General features: G+C 35.7%; 3 protein-coding genes across 3 annotated transcripts; 2 read left to right on the top strand and 1 right to left on the bottom strand.

Moving 5' to 3' along the window:
• Positions 1–7,512: 7,512 nt before the first annotated feature.
• Positions 7,513–9,353, top strand: LOC112781196 (uncharacterized). Its single transcript, XM_025824538.1, has 2 exons — positions 7,513–7,699; positions 8,008–9,353. The coding sequence occupies exons 1-2, from the start codon at positions 7,513–7,515 to the stop codon at positions 9,351–9,353; spliced, it is 1,533 nt and encodes a 510-aa protein (XP_025680323.1).
• A 1,480-nt stretch (positions 9,354–10,833) lies between these two features.
• LOC112781180 (serine/threonine-protein phosphatase 7 long form homolog) lies at positions 10,834–12,402 on the bottom strand. Its single transcript, XM_025824537.1, has 4 exons — positions 12,334–12,402; positions 11,321–12,030; positions 11,114–11,201; positions 10,834–11,028 (listed from the first exon to the last, which is right to left on the bottom strand). Exons 1-4 carry the CDS (start codon positions 12,400–12,402, stop codon positions 10,834–10,836), a joined length of 1,062 nt encoding a protein of 353 aa, XP_025680322.1.
• A 1,798-nt stretch (positions 12,403–14,200) lies between these two features.
• On the top strand, positions 14,201–16,935 carry LOC112791224 (pentatricopeptide repeat-containing protein At4g39530-like). The gene has a single exon (XM_025833960.3). It carries the CDS (start codon positions 14,283–14,285, stop codon positions 16,842–16,844), a length of 2,562 nt encoding a protein of 853 aa, XP_025689745.1. The 5' UTR covers positions 14,201–14,282; the 3' UTR covers positions 16,845–16,935.
• Positions 16,936–19,321: the final 2,386 nt, after the last annotated feature.

The following is a 19,321-nucleotide window of genomic DNA, read 5'->3' as shown; positions in this document are numbered from 1 at the left end:
GATTTTTACGTCATTTACTCATTTCTGTACACCCTAGGCTACTAGTTTACTATTAATAGGATCTTTTGACATTGTATCAGAACCTGGGATGACCTTATGACATTTTTACATGTTTTCTTCCACAGCATGAGTCTCTAAACCCCATGGTTGGGGGTGAGGAGCTCTGCTGTGTCTTGATGGATTAATGCAATTACTACTGTTTCTCATTCAATCATGCTTGCTTCCATTCTAAGATAATACTTGTTCTTAATCCGGATGAATGTGATGATCCGTGACAATCATCATCATTCTCAACTATGAATGTGTGCTTGACAACCACCTCCGTTCTACCTTAGATTAAGTAGTTATCTCTTGGGTTCTTTAATCGGAATCTTCGTGGTATAAGCTAGACTGATGGCGGCATTCAAGAGAATCCGGAAGGTCTAAACCTTGTCTGTGGTATTCTGAGTAGGATTCAATGACTGAATGACTGTGACGTGCTTCAAACTCCTGAAGGCGGGGCGTTAGTGACAGACGCAAAAGAATCACTAGATTTTATTCCGGCCTGATTGAGAACCGACAGATGATTAGCCATGCTGTGACAGAGCATCGGGACGTATTTTCACTGAGAGGATGGGAGGTAGCCACTGACAACGGTGAGACCCTACATACAGCTTGCCATGGAAGGAGACCTGCGTGTTTGAAGAAGAAGACAGTAGGAAAGCAGAGATTCAGAAGATGGAGCATCTCCAAACCTCAACCTATTCTCCATTACTGCAAAACAAGTAATCATTTCATGTTCTTTTGCTTTTCACAATCAATCCTGATAATTTCTGATATCCTGACTAAGATTTACAAGATAACCATAGCTTGCTTCAAGCCGACAATCTCCGTGGGATCGACCCTTGCTCACGCAAGGTATTACTTGGACGACCCAGTGCACTTGCTGGTTAGTTGTGCGAGGTTGCAAAAGTGTGATTGCAATTTCGTGCACCATGCTACAAGTAATGATAAACTTTAAGCGATAATGCAACATTGACAATGATGGCTAACTTCACAACTTCACATAAGTTATAACAAAACTAGGTTAAAAAATTTGGAAATAGAGTTTTTTTTTAATTATTCTAAAAGATCAGGATGTGTGATATTGATTGTTGAACGTTAAAATGGTGGATTCAGTGTTTCTCGCAGCAAACGATAAAACTCTTTTAATATTCTTTTTAGAAAAGCATCTCGCACGTAGCGAAAAGCAATGTCAAAATTTTTTTGTATTTTAAAAACTCATCTAGCAGTTAGCAAGAAGCTTTTTTTTATGGAGGAGTGAGTTGTAACTATTAATTAGTTATTATTAATATTTTTAAGAAAAAAACTCTGCATTCATGTATTTTTTACATGGTTGTTAACTAAGTAATTTTCTCCACATGCGTGTCCCTGATACGTGAGCATCTTCTCTATCTTTTCCTAGTGAATTTGCATTTAAATTGTTGAGTTTAATTAAGATTTAATATATTTTAGCCACTATAAATACTACTTTGAGTTGTGTGCATTTTTGTTTATTTTAGGTAGTATTTGGAGGGATTTGACGGAGTTTTGTAGCAGAAAAGGAAGAAAGCGAATGATGCTGTCAACCCCGACCTCCTTGCACTCAAATAAAAATAGCTTGAGCTACAGAGGTCCAATTGACATGATTCTAGCAGCATTGGAAAGCTAACTTCCAAAGCTTTCCAATAATATATAATAGTATACCCTTTTTTTTCATTTGATTTGGCCTCCTTCATGCTGAACTTGGGAAACCTCAAGTTCAACGTGGAGCCCATGCACCAAAGGAGTCCAATGCACATCATCCCACGCTGAATTTGGGAAAATCCAAGTTCTGTGTGGACTCAAAGGAAAATAATAAGGAAGCGTTGCCTCCTCCACGCTGAATTTGAGAATTTCCAAGTTCAGCGTGGACTCAAAGCTCCAAAGGACGCATACTGCTCTCATCCACGCTGAACTTGAGAATTCTCAAGTTCAGCGTGGACCTTACTAATCCAAGTGGTCCCCATTCACGTCTAAAGGCTGCACGCAGAATTTATTTAATTTTTTATTAAACTTTTATTTTATTTATAATTAGGAAAATATATTATTTAGTTTAGGAAGTATATTTTGCATTAATTAGGATTAGATATAAAAGGGAAAAGAATCAGCCCTTTGGGAATCTCTCTCTTCTCTTCTACCTCATTCGGAATTTACAGTTTACCTGAATCCTTATTTTCTCTCTGAACCATGAACAACTAAACCTCCATTGTTAAGGTTAGGAGCTCTGTCTATTGTATGGATTGATACTATTATTTTTCTATTTTAATTCATGTACTGATTTATAATTCAAGAATTGTTTTCGTTCTTTATTTTATGAATTTGGGTGGAACGGAAGTTTGACCCTTTTTCTAATTGAGTTCTTGTATAACTTGAAAAAGCTCTTTACTTGAACAACAGTTTAAAAACAATTTCTCCTAAATTCTAATTATCTGGACTTAATGGGATACGTGACATATAATCCTCTTATATTTGGGTAATTAGAATTTTTGTGGCATATAAACTAGAATTGAACTTGACCCTCTAATTGGAATTAAATGACCAAGGAATTGGCGGTTGATGAATTTTAGAGGAGACTAGAAAGGTCTAAGGAATTAGGGTTTAGTCACATATAGTTTGCCATGAATTAAATCTTGCATGATTAAAATAGTTAGTAAGAAAAGTCAATCTGGAAAATAGATAACTCTGAAGTCTTAACTGTTTCTCCATATATTATTCACTACTTGTTTATTGCTTGCTTTTTTTATTCTCTGAATTACTGTTAATGCTTTTGAACATTCAAACACCATTTTCTGTTTGTCTGACTAAGTTAATCACTCAATCATTGTTGCTTGATCCATCAATCCTCGTGGAATCGACCCTCATTCACCTGAGGTACTACTTGGTACAACCCAGTGCACTTGCCGGTTAGTTTGTGGTTATAAATTCCGCACCAGTCCCCCACCCCTCACTCGTTTGTCATACACGCGCTACATATAATGTGCTACAACCTAAAGCTTTGCTCAACGTAAACCTTCTGCTGCAATGTAAACCTCCTCCTCCTCCTCCTCCTTCTTCTTCTTCTCTGCTCGCATTCTTTCTTATTGATCTGTAGTGCCTTCATCATTCTCCTTTGGTCGCATTTATCTTCTCGTTTTCTTGTTTCGATCTGGTTACGTTGCATTTATCTTCTTCATTTTCTTCTTCGATCTGCACTTTTGAATCGAAACAATAAATGACTCAACTTCAAATCAGTTGAATGGAGAGCTATTTGGATTACTCTTCTGAAACGAATCAAACTGACAAAGTTTGGATTATTCAATTTTGAATCAAATTGAATGGAATGCAATTGCTTATTTGAATTGAATTAAATGGACGGAGGTGTACTGAATTGAATTGAATTGATAATATGTAAATTGTAGGCAGAGTTATTTGAATTTAATTTTATATAATGGATTATGTTTCGTTCACTCAGTACTATACAATTGTTTCACCATGAGTACTGTGTTCGGTTCATTCTGCAGAAAGCTGTTTGAATTTGATTTTATATAATGGATTATGTTTTGTTCACTCAGTACTATACAATTGTGTCACCATGAGTATTGTGTTCGGTTCGTCATGAGTATTGTGTTCGGTTCACCATGAGTACTATGTTCGGTTCATTCTGTAGAAAACTGTTTGAATTTGATTTTATATAATGGATTATGTTTCGTTCACTCAGTACTATACAATTGTTTCACCATGAGTACTGTGTTCGGTTCATTCCGCACTATTCAAAACTCTTCTTTCTCACCTTCTATTGCTTTTTCACCAGAGAGAGAAGGAGAAAAAGACAAAAAAATACAGCACCAACAACAACAAAAGAATGACGATAAGGAGAAAACACGTGAAGAAGAAGGAACGCGAAAAAGGAGGAGAAGGATGAGGAGGAACGCGAAGAAGAAGACGCTCCGTGCGTAAACGTGCGTGAGAAGAAGAAGAAGAAGAAGAAGAAGAAGCGTGATGGAGAAGAAGAAAAAGAAGAGAAGAAGCGTTGGACAAGAGTGATTCCGTGTGTGTTGGGCGCGTGTATTTCACGTTTCATTTAATGGTATTGAGTTTTTTTAGTGTCGGGCCAATTTGGTTACATGGATGTGTAGCATCCTTATATTTTTAATGGTGTGAGATTATATCTAATAATCTGAAATTACTCACTTTTTTTATTGGTTAAGTATTAACCAAATTTTAATAAAAGTGTTGGTCTCCTAGATTTTTTTTTATTTCTTTAACATTTAAAAACATATCTCTCAGGTAGCGAGAAACTTTTTCTTATTTTTTAATAAAAATAATTAAATATATAATTAACTAATAATAACTAATATATATGTTTATATTTAATTAATGTATAATTAAATAAATATATATACTGTAATTAACTAAATATATAATACTATATATATGCATAGCAATTTTATTTAACAATCTGTATTTTTGTCCGTAATAATATTACGAAAATATAAATTTTTTAAAATTATGTCAGTTTTATTCTAACATTATAAATTATGATAGAAAAGATTTATAAAATCAAATTACTGTTTGAAAAAGATAGTAGAGGATAAAAGTCTCTATCTACTAAAAAAATTAAAATTTTTGTAGATAAAAATAAATCAAATAATAAGTTTTTTAGTTATTATTTTTATATAAAAGGGTTTAATTTTTTATTAATAATTAATTTTAACATTCATTATCTAAAATTTAAAAGAATTTAATGTGTATACATTATATTTGATTATGTGTTAAGTCTTTTGCACCAATAAAAATAATTAATTTTCATACTTCTTATTTAAAAATAATATTTTCTCTCTATATATAAAAATATAATTTGATATTAGTATAAAAAAATTATACTGATAGTTATAAAATTAACTCAAAATCAATTTTTTGAAACAATTGAATATTAATTTTAATTATTAATTACAATATTAATGTTTTCTCTAAATTATATGTAATAAATATTTGAAAAAAATAAAAATATAATTAAAAAATAAATGGTAAAAATTTAAAATTAAATAAAAAATTAAAAAAATATGCATATAATAATAATAATATATTTTTATATGAATAATATTATAGGATATTATTTAATTATAAATTTAATGTATTTTTTATAATTTTATAAATTTATTTTTAAATTATATTATTTTATTAATTTTATTTTTTGTATATCAGAAATACAGAGTGATAGAGAATGAGAGAGAAAATAGAAAATGATAAAGAAGAAGAAGGAGAGAGAGAGTGAGTTTGTTAATTTTGGAGAAAAAAATTTATTTTAATTGTAATGAAAAAATATTTCGTCATACATTTTTATTTGTCAAATTAGTATTAAAATATAAATTATAAGTTATATATAGAGTGGTAAAGGTAGAATGAAATAAAGAAGAGGAGAGAGATAGATACGAGGATTGAAGAAAAGAATTTATTAATTTTGAAGGAAAATATTTCATCTCAATTTTAACGAGAGAGTGTCACGTGATACATTTTGGTTGTTAAATTAGTAATATAATATAACTATATTTCAATTTCTATTTCAATATTTTAATTTTAATTACAATTAGAGAATATCATGTTGTATGTTGATTCTTAAAACAGAACAAGATAAAACATGGAGAGCAAGACACAAAGGACAGAGACACAAAATTTAGTATTTTTGTATTTTGTCTGGTAATAAACTAGAATAAATTATAAAAATTTAATTTATTCTCAATTTTTTCATTAAAAAAATTTAGAAAAAATATAATGATAAAAATATGATGATGAAAATTTAACAAGAATAATAAAAAAAATAAAAAAATAAGTTGTATCTCTTCTTAGTGTTTGTGTGTCTTTCCTATCAGGATGGACACAAAATACACTAATTCAATTTCTTTGAACACGGTATTTCTATCTATATCTTATCTGTCAAATACAATTTTGTATCTTTGTATTCTTATCTCAGTGTTCTATACTTTCAAACAAACACTAATGGATGAAAGGATAAAAAAGATAGAAAAAAAAGAGAAAAAGAGACAACTCTTTAATTTAAAAAAATGTTTAATTTCAATTACAATAAAAATAGAAGATATAGTATATTTTAGTTATAAAATTAATAATATATAATAAATATAAAACATAAATATATTAATATAAGTATATTTTATTAACATAAATATATAAAATAGTAACATTAACATGAATATATAAAATACTCTAACATTAATATATATATATATATAATAATAATAATAATAATAATAATAATAATAATAATAATAACTTTTACATTCGGTAATAATTTAATTTTGTTTTTGACATATATAATAATATTCAAGATTCTTTATATTAATACTAATATGGTATTTTTATTGATGATAATAATAATAATGCATATTACTCAAATTATTACCCATAATTATTATCTACTAATAGTAATATTTAAAAGGACAAATGACCAAATTAAAATAAACAAGAGAAAGCTTTACCAGATTACAACAATGGAGATATTGATACCTGAATGTCTTGATTTATTTTCTATGTAAACCGTGGGAGCCAACCACGGTTTCTAGGTACACATAAACCGTGGCTAGCAGGGAGGTTTTACACGAAACAAATGCACAACGTAAACCGTGGTAGGCAGCCACGGTTTACTCTTTATAGATGAAAGTTAGAAACCGCTGGAAGTAGCCACGGTTTATGAAGAGAGAAATGCATGAAACGTGGCTGCCAACCACGGTTTATGAAGGACGTCCATTTGGAATAAAATCCTGTAACCTAGAGCGGTTTATGTTAAATGAAAATCTATATATAGTTGAGTGAGATTCAAGCTGGTGAGGAGATCATTATCACAATGTCAAGTGAGGAAGAGTGTGTTCTTGTGTTAGTGCATTGCTCTGGAAAAATAAAAAAAAAAGCAAAAAATATGGTGTGAAGTTCACTGACAGAGAACCGTTGAGTGTATTTGTTAGTTCATCAAACAGTTTGTCAGATTTGAAGAGCAGCATCTTGCAGAAGCTTGGGGTTTTTGGGAGCAAGTTTGTGAAGAAGATCTTCTACAAGATTCCCATCACTGTAGTCTCCAGCGGTGTCATGTATGATACGTTCGTGTTAGCGGCTGACGAAGATATTAGGGTTCTGTTTCATTGCGTAAGGAGTTTTCCTGAGGTCAGAATACACGAGTTGTATGCGAAGTTGGAGGTAACTCTGGATAGTTCTGGGGCATCGGCTCCTGTTCATAGCTCGACTGCCGCAGGCGGTGCGTCTTGCTCGGCGCCAGCGATCCGGCCATCTGTTCCGCAAGTTGCCTCACCTTCCTTTGCGGCTGATCTGGTACAAACGGAGGCAGTTCGCACTGTACCTTCCCCTAATCAAGGGGTCCTGCAGTAGGCATTTCAGGGGGAATCAGGTCGTGCCACAGATGATGAACTTCAAGGATTTGGGGAACCTGATTGAGTAGAGAATGCAATGCGGGAGGATGACTCTAACCAGGAGCCTGTAAATATCTTTGGAGACAGCGATGATGACACCGGTGCTAATCCACATGCACAAGAAGGTCCCTCAAGTTCTGGCACACAGCATTACCTTCCACACTTCTCGACGCTAAACTTGGAGGCTCTGGGTGAACACCCGGCGGGAGTTGCTGCAGTTGGTGGTTCGTCAACAGAATTTTAGATTGGGCAATCCTTCCAGAGTAAAGATGAAGCTGTTCTTAGTGTGAAGGACTATAGCATCCGTCGAGGTGTTTAGTACCGAGTGTTGGAATCGGACCATCTGAAGTATCATGGAAAGTGCAAGGGTTTCGGCAAAAGTTGTAGTTGGCTGATTCGGATTTCGCTCCGTGCACGAAAGGGCACTTGGGAGGTACAACGGTCCCCACACTTGCTTAGCCACATCTATTTCCAGTGATCACCGTCAGCTTGATTACCACGTTATCTGTGCTCGGATTTTTTCATTGGTTAGTGCGGATGCTGCAGTACCGATCAAGGTGTTGCAACAAGCAACTGAAGCTGATTTTCTGCTTCAAGCCCAGTTACCGGAAGGTTTGGAAAGCAAAACAGAAGGCAGTTGCACAAATATATGGAGATTGGGAAGAGTCTTATGCTGAGTTGCCACGTTGGATGCTAGGAGTGGAGTTGACGATGCCCGGGACAGTAACTGTGTTGCAGACGTCTCCTGTTCGAGTTGTGGACCAGATTGATGAGTCAACAGTGTACTTTCGTCGTCTGTTTTGGACATTTCCACCTTGCGTTGAGGCCTTCCAGCATTGCAAGCCGCTTGTGAGTATTGATGGTACCCACTTGTACGGCAAATATGGAAGCACCTTACTGTTGGCGATTGCACAGGATGGGAACTCAAACATCCTCCTGATAGCATTCGCCCTTGTGGAGGGGGAAAATGCCGAGTCATGGTCTTTTTTCTTGTCCAACTTAAGAACGCATGTGACGCCACAGGAGGGTATCCTTGTTATCTCAGACAGGCATAACGGCATCAAGTCTGCACTTGAAAATCCCGTGAATGGTTGGCTGCCACCACGTGCTTATCGGGCGTACTGTATCCGTCATGTGGCAGCAAACCTCAGCCTTTCTTTTAAAGGTAAAGATGCCGGAAGGATGCTGGTTAATGCGGCGTACGCAAAAACTGAGGCGGAGTTCTATTACTGGTTTGACATCATGCGTACAGAGAATCCGGCCATGTGTGACTGGGCGAACCGGATGGAGTATGAGAAGTGGACGCAACACCAGGATAGCGGTAGATGGTTCGGTCACATGACGACAAACATCAGTGAATGTGTGAACTCCGTCTTAAAGGAAACTCGCAACCTCTCGGTCACTTCGTTGGTAAAGTCCACATACGGAAGGCTTGCTGGGCTATTCGTTCTCCGGGGACAAACAGCAGAGGCGCAAGTTGGATCTGGACAAGAATTTTGTCAGGCATTGGTAAAGGCTATTGAAAGGAACATAAGAGAGTCAAAGTGCTTCACCGTCACCTTGTACGATAGGCACCATTCGGAGTACACGGTTGCTGAGACGACACCGACTGGGAACTTCTCGTTAGGTAGCTATAGAGTCTCGCTGAAGGATCACACATGTGATTGTGGATACTTTCAGGCACTCCATTATCCATGTTGTCACGCGATTGCTTGTTGCGCCCACTCTCGACTTAATTGGGCAGCATATGTGCATGAGGTGTACCGTATGAGTGAGGTGTTCAAAGTTTACAGTCATGGGTTTGTTCCGCCCATCCTAGAAGGCCTATGGCCCCCATATGCCGGGCCAACTGTCATCTCTGATCCTAACATGAGGTGAGCGAGAGAAGGTCGTCCGAAGGCAACTAGGGTCCGCAGTGCCATGGATCGATCTGCTGAGAACCAGCCCAAGCGCTGTGGCCTCTGTCGACAACCTGGTCATACGCGGAGGAACTGTGGCCAGCGAAGAGATATTGCTGACGGGAATACTTAGGATGTGTTATTTAGCTTGTTGTTGGGTTATTCGCGTAAGTTAAGTTTCTGTCTGTTAAAAGCATTGGTGTTATTCATATGTTTCTGTATCGTCATGTAAGAATGTTTTTTTCTTGACTTGTTAAATTAAGACAGCTTAATTTAGTGTTAATGTCATTGTATTGTTTACACAAACTAACTCGAAACGACTACATCATGAATCATATTTAATAGTCACATACATCGCATTCAGATATAACACCGGATAGCAGAACAAAAGTTTAAACATTAATCCGACAACATAATGAAAGAAACTTCATAGAAAAATGGAAAATACACAGCTAACTAATCAGAATCCTCAATGGTGTCACTCTCGTCATCATGCAACTGACCAATAAGGTGACCTCCAGTGCCACATAAAGGAGCACGACGAACCCTCCACCTGTGGCACCGGTGCCTGAGGAGGAACGACGCTGAAAGCCGAAGCTGGGGTACCTCCTAACGCAAACCATGGGTCCGATGGTGAAGCTGTTGGCTCGTTCAGGTCAACCGACAACTGTGGCTGTACATCCTGAACATGTGGCTGGTGCTCGGCAAACTGTAAATGTACCTCATCCATCTGTGGCCTATAATGAGTGCCATCATCGTCCCCTAACATGTCTGCTATATCTCTGAAGAACTCTGACTGCGTCACAGGATCATCGATGTCCATACCGACAACCGCGGTAGTATAGTCGGCGAACGCCTGCGGGTCAACACTCTCGAACATCTGAGAAGAACCCCCCACCTCGTACGTAGGCTGATCCATCCCTAACCCCACACCACCAATGTCCTCACCAGCAGCATGCTGACCACTGTGATACTCTCCGGATGGTCCTCTACCACGGGCCCGTCCACCACCATCCCGCTGACCATGTCGTCTGGCCCTACGTCGAGGAACACGATGATCAATATTACCTCCATGATCATCGCCAGCCTGGTCCTCCTCCAAGCGGTCGGCCAGCCAACGCCACTCTCGATCCGTAGTACATGTGCCGATACGCCTACGCCGGTCCACGCGGCGGTTCTCCGGTCTGTCGACAACCCGCACCATCAGAGGTGCCTGGGATGACCTGACGAGCCTTCTCAGTCAACACAATAGGCCTAGGATCCTGAAATGCAACCTCCGGAGAAAAAACTGTGGGCCACACGACACCACCAGTCTAGGTACTCAGCTGATGGCCCGGGATCAGCGACTCAGTCAACCGGTAAAACTGTGGCATGCCTATCCTCCCAATGTTGATGCCACTCCCGATAATAGGAGGGGAACCACCTATCTCCACCCCTCCCGTCCTTCGCATGAAGCCAATCTATGTTAAGAGCCAATTGAGGAGATGCTGAACCCCGCCGAACTGCGGCATAACCCTATCCACCTGGTGCCACTCAATGGCGGCAAAATAAATGAGGCTGGTAACTGCCGTCCATAGCCTGCGGTGCTCGTCAACTAGTATCTCTGGATGAACAACAGCTGCGACATCCGGAGAGGAATAGGGCTCCCACACGATCTACATCACATAATGAAACGTTACGTAAAACAAATATTATAACAAGGAACACATAACTGTATCAACGATAAGTAAAATTACTCACATCATGCACACGCAATCTATCCAAACACAGGCGTGCAGCCACCACTCTTTGATCTACTGCATCGTTCCTCGGTAGATACTCAGCCCACCTACAAGTTCAATTTAAAGAATGTCATAACATGTAATGGGAGATGTAAATGAACAATTTCTAACTCTAAAATCATATTTCCTTACCTGGATGCAAGTGGAAACCCGAATATGTTGAAACCAGTAGGCCTCAGACAAGGAAATCTCCAAAAGATCCAAGACTGTAGAAGCTGTAGTGGCCCAGCCAAGTTGACAACGTTTCTGTTTGTTCCACGACAAAGACATCTGTACAACCACGCCAGTGCGGCCGAGCCCCCAGCTATATCTACCTAAGTCCTCCAACGATGCCACATAAAGAAACCAACGAAGGTGGACACGGTTGGCGTTCTTGTCCGCAAACAGCTGAGATGACAACAGCATCATAATATAGGCTCTCGCATATATATGCACGATGTCGTCAGTAGCATCTGCTGGCAAAACCCGAAACCGCTCATGGAACCATGTGTAGCACACTGTCATTTGCTTCACTTTATTCTGCGGAGGTAACTCCCCAAACAAGTCGCGGAACCACACCCATGCCGGTCTTCCATTTTCCATGAAATTCTCAAATTCACTAAGGCACCCACTCACAGGCTCACCATCAATCAGTAAACCCAGCTGATAGGCCACGTCCTCCAAGGTGACCGTACACTCCCCAAAGGGCATGTGAAAGGTGTGGGTCTCAGGACGCCACCTCTCAATGAATGCGCTAAGTAGAGGCTCATCAACCCAGAACCACTGACTGTTCAGCCTAGCCAAGTGATATAAGCCTGCGGTCTCTAAATACGGTATGATACGCTCGTGTAAAGGCATATTCTGTTGTCTTCTCACACCGCTAATAACCCTAGTAGGCTGCAAAAAGATGGATAGCAAACTCTCAACAGACAACAATAGTAACAACTTACAGTAATATCAATAAAAATCCCTAACCATAACAAGAACAGCAAAAATAACACTAACAATATTACTAACACCTAAAACTAAAAAACTAATTCTAACAATAACAAAATTTAGAAATTTAATAAATATAAAAAACTCACGTTGATGATAACAGCAAAAAATTCTATTATAACTTTTAAAACATTAATATAACATTTACCATTAAAAATAGCAACATTAAACAAAAAATAATAATAATAAGGCGGTTTAACCAACCTCTTGGTCGATAAATCCAGCCACATGCGCAACGCCATTTAACCGGTACATCCGAGCTTCTTCTTCCATTGGTTCGCCACTCAGCCGGTTCAAAATCTCAAACAAACTATTAAACCAAAAAACTTTTTTCCTCTCTCACCCACCAACCTTCTCCTAATTTTGGAAGCACACAAATGATCCGCCCTCACCAGCCACAGCTTTCCTATTTATACTACACACTCATAAACCGTGGCTGCCTCTAGGGTTTTATGTACGAATCCTTTCCTTCATAAACCGTGGCTGCCTACCACGGTTTATGTATATCTCTTCCCTCACGTAAACCGTGGCTGCCTACTACGGTTTACACTCAAAATCCTTTTCTCATAAAACTTGGCTACCAGCCACGGTTTATGTTGATTTTAAAACCGTGGTTGCCTCCCACGGTTTCTATATAAAATGAAACAAGACAAAAAGGTATGCAATTTCCAATTGTTGTAATCTGGTAAAAGATTCACCCAATTGTTTTAAATTGGTAAATTGCCCTATTTAAAATACATTTATTTGAAAAATTATTTTAATAATATATAGTTTTATACCGTAATTATTCATTTGTATAATTTGTGAACATTAACATGCAAAAAATAGTAACTAAATAAATATATAAATGTCATTAGTTCATTACTTACACTATACAAAAAATAAATTATTTTTATGTAACTAAATTAATATAATAATAATTTTAGTTACATAGTGTTTTAGATAAAAGAGAAACGATTAAACTCATGACCGACTTTATGAGATAACGGCAGAATACCATAATGACTATGCCATCAAATTCTGTAATTGTCGAATCTCGACAATAATATATTACAATAAACATTAAATGTGAGAAAACGACACAGTTTTAGAAGATAAAATTAAAAGGAAAAAGTAACTAATAAACAAGTATCGAAGTGTTTTGCAGATTGTCCACTTAGATCTAATTCAATGCGTGATAAAATTGATGATAGCAGGTCAGCTTCTCGAAGAGAACGAGAAGTTTTGGACCCATATACCCACTCGACAGCTAACTTTTTTTTATATTAGATTGTTATTGGTGTTTTTCATTAATATTATAATATTTTAACGTAATGCAGTGATATAGGATAAAATGAAATCGTGAGTAACGATTTCAAATAAGACAAAAAATAAAAAAAAAACAGAAATCGTGAATTACAATTTTAAATAAGACAAAAAAAATAAAAAATCGTGAGTTACAATTTTAATTTTTTAATTTAAAAAAATATGATTTATGTGAATAATAATTTTTTTTTGTTATGCAAATAATAAGTAACAATTTGTATTATACATCATATTTATAACATACACTCATTTTAATTCATAATAATCACCATTTCATCCATCATATAAAAAATAATTAACTTCCCACTCGACACCTATGGACGTTACTAACTTACACAACACTAAAACTAAAGCAATATAAAAAATAAGGAAAAGTATACGTTACCAAGAGAGAGTCTGCCAATTATTACCAATACGTGATAAATTAGGATTAAACCATGATTAACTTAGATGTGGTTTTATTTAGTAAATGGGCTTCATGTCCAACCCAACTCAAGTTGGCAGATTTTGGCAGATAAAAAGTTGGTAACGTAGCACTACTGGAAAAATAATTAGTGAAAACTACTTGTCGAAATATACGTTAATTAAGATAAATAAAAATAAATAAAATAGTTAAATAAATATTGGTCAAAATTAAAACAATTAATTATAAATAAAATATTTTAATATTTATAATATTAATTTTGAAAATTATAAAAAAATGAGAATGGAAAAAATTTTAAATTATCCTTTTAACCTATTTTAAATCAAGAAAAAAAAAATTCTCAACTCTTTTGAAAAAATTCTGATTGTTACCGTTCCATACAAGCTCTGTTGAAAGCAGAGCATGCATCCACCTTGTCCCATATATGATGCGAATCCAACATGGACAATTACTACGATCTAAGTTCAATTTCCTTCACAAAATCAATGCCAACCATGCTTTTAACATTCCCACTTTGTCACCTCATAATTTTCTTCACTCACTTGATCCATTTATAACTCCTCCATTACGTAAACAACGGGAAATTGGTCATGAATTGGCCAGTTTGTTGCAGTTGTCATGGCCAAACAATCCTATTCCTTATTACTATAAGAAAATCCATGCTCATGTTGTGGTTTTGGGCTTTCAACATGATCTTTTCCTTGTTAACACTCTGCTTCGTGCATACTCAAAATTGAAATTTATAAATGATGCACAGAAGCTATTCGATATTATGCCTCAGAAAAACCTTGTTACTTGGTCTTCTATGGTTTCCATGTACACTCAACATGGTTATAGTGTGGAAGCTCTGCTGTTGTTCTGCAGGTTCAGGAGAAGTTCTTGTGAGGAACCAAATGAGTACATTTTGGCCAGTGTTGTCAGAGCTTGTACACATTTGGGTAGTCTCGCTCAAGCACTGCAGGTGCATGGGTTTGTTTTTAAGAGTGGATTTATTCAAGATGTTTATGTGGGCACCTCTTTGATTGATTTTTATGCAAAGCATTGTTACATTGAGGAAGCAAGGATTCTATTTGATTGTCTTGAAGTGAAAACTATGGTTACCTGGAATGCAATTATAGCAGGGTATTCAAAACTTGGAAGAAGTGAAGTGTCCTTAAAGTTATTCAACCAGATGAGAGAGTGTGATCTATGTCCAGACAGGTATGTGCTTTCTAGTGTGTTGGGTGCTTGTTCGATGCTTGAATTTCTCAAAGGTGGTAGGCAAATTCATGGATATGTATTAAGGAAGGGGATTGAGATGGATGTTACAATGGTCAATGCACTTATAGATTTCTATTTGAAGTGTCACAAAGTGAAGACGGGTTGGAAGTTATTTGATTGTCTGATAGACAAAAATATTGTTTCGTGGACCACCATGATTGCTGGTTGCATGCAGGATTCATTTCATCAAGATGCCATGAACCTCTTTGCTGAGATGGCTAAAATGGATTATAAGCCCGATGCATTTGGTTGCACTAGCATTCTCACCTCATGTGGTTCAGTCCAGGCTCTAGAAAAGGGAAGGCAAGTGCATGCTTATAGTATCAAGGTGAATATTGATAATGATGATTTTGTGAAAAATGGCTTGATTGATATGTATGCAAAATGTGATTCCTTGACTGATGCAAGAAAAGTCTTCAACCTTTTGGCTGTTGTTAATGTAGTATCCTACAATGCGATGATAAATGGATACTCAAGACAAGACAAGCTAAATGAAGCATTGGATCTTTTCCAAGAAATGAGGCTGAGTTTATTGCCACCAAATCTATTAACATTTGTAAGCCTGCTTGGGCTGTCTGCATCCTTGTTTCAGCTTAAATTAAGCTACCAAATACATGTTTTGATTATTAAATATGGAATTTCTTTAGACAATTTCGCTGGAAGTTCTCTAATAGATGTTTATTCAAAATGTTCATGTATTGGGGATGCAAGATTAGTTTTTGAGGAAATACATGACAAAGACATTGTAGTATGGAATGCGATGTTTTCTGGGTATACACAACAGTCAGAAAATGAGGAAGCACTAAAACTTTACAAAGATTTACAAATATCAAGACTAACACCCAATGAGTTCAGTTTTGTTGCTGTGATCACAGCAGCAAGTAATATAGCAAGTCTGCAGCATGGTCGGCAGTTTCACAACCAGGTCATAAAAATGGGCCTTGATGATGATCCGTTCATCATAAATGCTCTGGTGGATATGTATGCCAAGTGTGGAGGCATTGAAGAAGCTCACAAGGCATTTAGTTCTACAAATCAGAGAGACGTTACTTGTTGGAATTCCATGATTTCAACATATGCACAGCATGGAGAAGCAGCGAAAGCTCTAGAGGTGTTTGAAAACATGATTAAGGATGGAGTAAGGCCAAATTATGTCACCTTTGTAGGTGTGCTATCAGCATGTAGCCATGCTGGACTTAATGACCTTGGATTTCATCACTTTGAATCAATGCCCCAGTTTGGTATCGAACCGGGAATGGATCATTATGCTTGCATGGTTTCTCTCCTGGGCCGCGCTGGTAAAATATACGAAGCAAAGGACTTTATTGATAAGATGCCAATAAAACCATCAGCAGTAGTGTGGAGGAGCTTGCTCAGTGCATGTAGAGTTTCATGTAATATTGAACTGGGAACGTATGCTGCTGAGATGGCAATTTCATGTGACCCAGCAGATAGTGGATCATATACTCTACTTTCAAATATTTTTGCTTCCAAAGGAATGTGGGTACATGTCAGGAGGGTGAGAGAAAAAATGGACAAAGGTGGGGTAGTGAAAGAACCAGGATGTAGTTGGATTGAAGTGAATAATGAAGTTCACACGTTTATAGCGAGGGACAAATCCCATCGTGACACCACCCTTATATCTTCAATGTTAGACAATTTGATTCTTCAGATAAAAGAGTTTAGTTATGTGGGTAATGCAGCCGCATTCTTAATTGATGATTGAGATCAATTATAATGTGCTAATATTACAGTTACGAGTTACCCAAACTTAACTTGTAAGTTATCCCATCAAGTAAGAGCTTATTCGTGTACCATTAACTTGTTAGAAAAAAAAATTATTGAGAAAAATATTATAGTTTTTAGTGTGTTTCACAAAATTTTAATAATAAAAATAAAAATATTAAAAAAATATATATTTTTTAAAAAATTATAATTTATTTTTTTAAAGATTTTTTAATCTAAAAAAAGATATTTTTAACATAATAAATAAACAAAAAATATTTTGAATAATTATTTAAATCAATACTAAGGATTTTAAAAGCAGACATTTTAGTTAAAAAAATTAATACACAAAAACATTTTTAAAGTTTTACTCCAACGGACAAATTAGTACTCAATTCATTTTCCGACAGAATAATTACTCAGATCAGTCCCCAAGAATTTTAAAAATAGACATTTTAGTTTCCTAAAAAAATTAATACACAGATCAATTCCCAACGTTTTTCTTCATCAAACATAACAGTCTTCCGTAAAAAAAAGTAAAATAAAATAATAATAATAATAATAATAATAATAATAATAATTATTATTATTATTATTATTATTATTATTATTATTATTATTATTATTATTATTATTATTAATTGCACAATAATACTGTATCATAATTTTTTATATTTTTTAGGCAAAAATAATTATAAATTTATTCATTAGATTCTTATGTATGTATTTATAATATAAAAAGTATATATATATAGTCACTCAATAATAATAATAATAATAATAATAATAATAATAATAATAATAATAATAATAATAATAATAATAATAATATTCAATCAAATTATTAGATATTATTCTACAAAAATTTAAGGTTGAGACCATTTAATATTTTTGTATTTAATATAATCAAAAGATGTTCTATTTTAAAAAAATATGTTTGTATTAAAAGAAAATATTTTATTTTGGATTTCAAAATATCATTATTCACTTTACTTGTTTCTAACGAAAAATGTGTATTAATATGCTAGTGTCATCGTCCACATGCACAAAGCTAAGTTAATAATAATAAAGGTTGACATATAGTAAAAATAAAATGGACGGAGGACTGTTATGTCTGATAAAGAAAAACGTTGAGGATTGATGCGTATATTAATTTTTCTTGGGGACTAAAATGTCTGCTTTTAAAATTCTTGGCGACTGATTTGAGTAATTATTTTGTCGTAATTATTTTGTCGAAAAACAAACTGAAGATTGATTCATCTACCGAAGTAAAACCTTGGAAATTAATCTGTGTATTAATTTTTTTGGGACTAAAATGTCCGCTTTTAAAATCGTCGAAAACTGATTTGAGTAATTACTTAAATATTTTTATCGTGAGATATTTAAACACAATTTTTTTTATTTTTTTTAAAAATCGTTTGAAAAAAAGACATTTCTCTAAAAGACCCATGCAAGCTTAAAGCAGCATTGAGTTCAAGGTTCAAGAGGTTTTTCTCTCAAGATATTTGTATTCACAAGGAAAGAATATTAATTTTGTGATTCTTGTAAACTTGAGCTCATTCTTTGTCGGCAAAGTATTTGGTTGTATAGCAGTTTTTCTGCAAGATTAAACTATCGCAACTAACTGACGAGTTTGCACTTTGCAGTTACGACAAGTCAAGCAAGAAAAGGTAAATTCTAAGGTGGCAAGCTATGTAGATGCACAAAAACGCACGCACACACAACTAATAATCTAATATGCGTATTCTTGCATCAAATGTTAATTTATTCAGCAAAACAATGTTACTATTCTAGACAAATAATGACAAAACCGAATGCCAATTAAACAAGAATTTGGTGTTACAAGATAACATCGGATACGACGTAATAGCCATGTTATTAAGTTATGAAACCGCCAAATCATGGCATTAAGAGCATAATACAAGGGTAGTAAATGCCCGAGAAAATGATAATCTCGGAATAGAGGGATAAAAGGAGAAGAAACATGGCGGATAAACTCTGAAATATAACACGCTATCACGACACATTGCTAACTTAAATATCGAAGTGTCTTATAGGTTGTCTTCCCAGCCTGATTCTACTTTCATCGAAGTTAGGATCTCTGATCTCTTCAACTATCCAACTCGTGTTCTCTATTCCTGGTACAAACATTTGGTGCCATCTGTGGGGAGCCCTACTTCACTAAGGAACATGTCTGAGCACAAAACCCACTCAACAATCAACCTGGATACTCCGTTAAAGGAGCAACATCAAGAACATCAAGTGCCTCCTGGATATGACATTGGGAAGTACCCAATCCGAAAGCTCATAATACAGGAACCCGACACTTCGCTGGGTTAAGAGATGATTATCATCATGCCATGCAAGAAATGCGACACCAAGTGCAAGAGCTAGAGCGTCATCACCTAGAACTGGAACAGTGGCTGGCTGAGCGTTCACAATCTAGACAATCTCGTTCCCGAGGTCGATCGCTCAGGG

The sequence above is a fragment of the Arachis hypogaea genome, chromosome 3 (assembly GCF_003086295.3).
Source record: "Arachis hypogaea cultivar Tifrunner chromosome 3, arahy.Tifrunner.gnm2.J5K5, whole genome shotgun sequence".
NCBI lineage: Eukaryota > Viridiplantae > Streptophyta > Magnoliopsida > Fabales > Fabaceae > Arachis > Arachis hypogaea.
This window is presented reverse-complemented; position numbering and strand designations above follow the sequence as displayed.

Coding starts and splice junctions, on each gene's coding strand:
- LOC112781196 (XM_025824538.1), top strand. CDS start 7,513: ATGCGGGAGGATGACTCTAACCAGGAGCCTGTAAATATCTTTGGAGAC. Junction 7,700..8,007: donor GGGAGTTGCTGCAGTTGGTG/GTTCGTCAACAG, acceptor TTCATTGGTTAG/TGCGGATGCTGCAGTACCGA.
- LOC112781180 (XM_025824537.1), bottom strand. CDS start 12,402: ATGGAAGAAGAAGCTCGGATGTACCGGTTAAATGGCGTTGCGCATGTG. Junction 11,202..11,320: donor TCCTTGTCTGAGGCCTACTG/GTTTCAACATAT, acceptor TTGAACTTGTAG/GTGGGCTGAGTATCTACCGA. Junction 11,029..11,113: donor ATAGATTGCGTGTGCATGAT/GTGAGTAATTTT, acceptor TATGTGATGTAG/ATCGTGTGGGAGCCCTATTC.
- LOC112791224 (XM_025833960.3), top strand. CDS start 14,283: ATGATGCGAATCCAACATGGACAATTACTACGATCTAAGTTCAATTTC.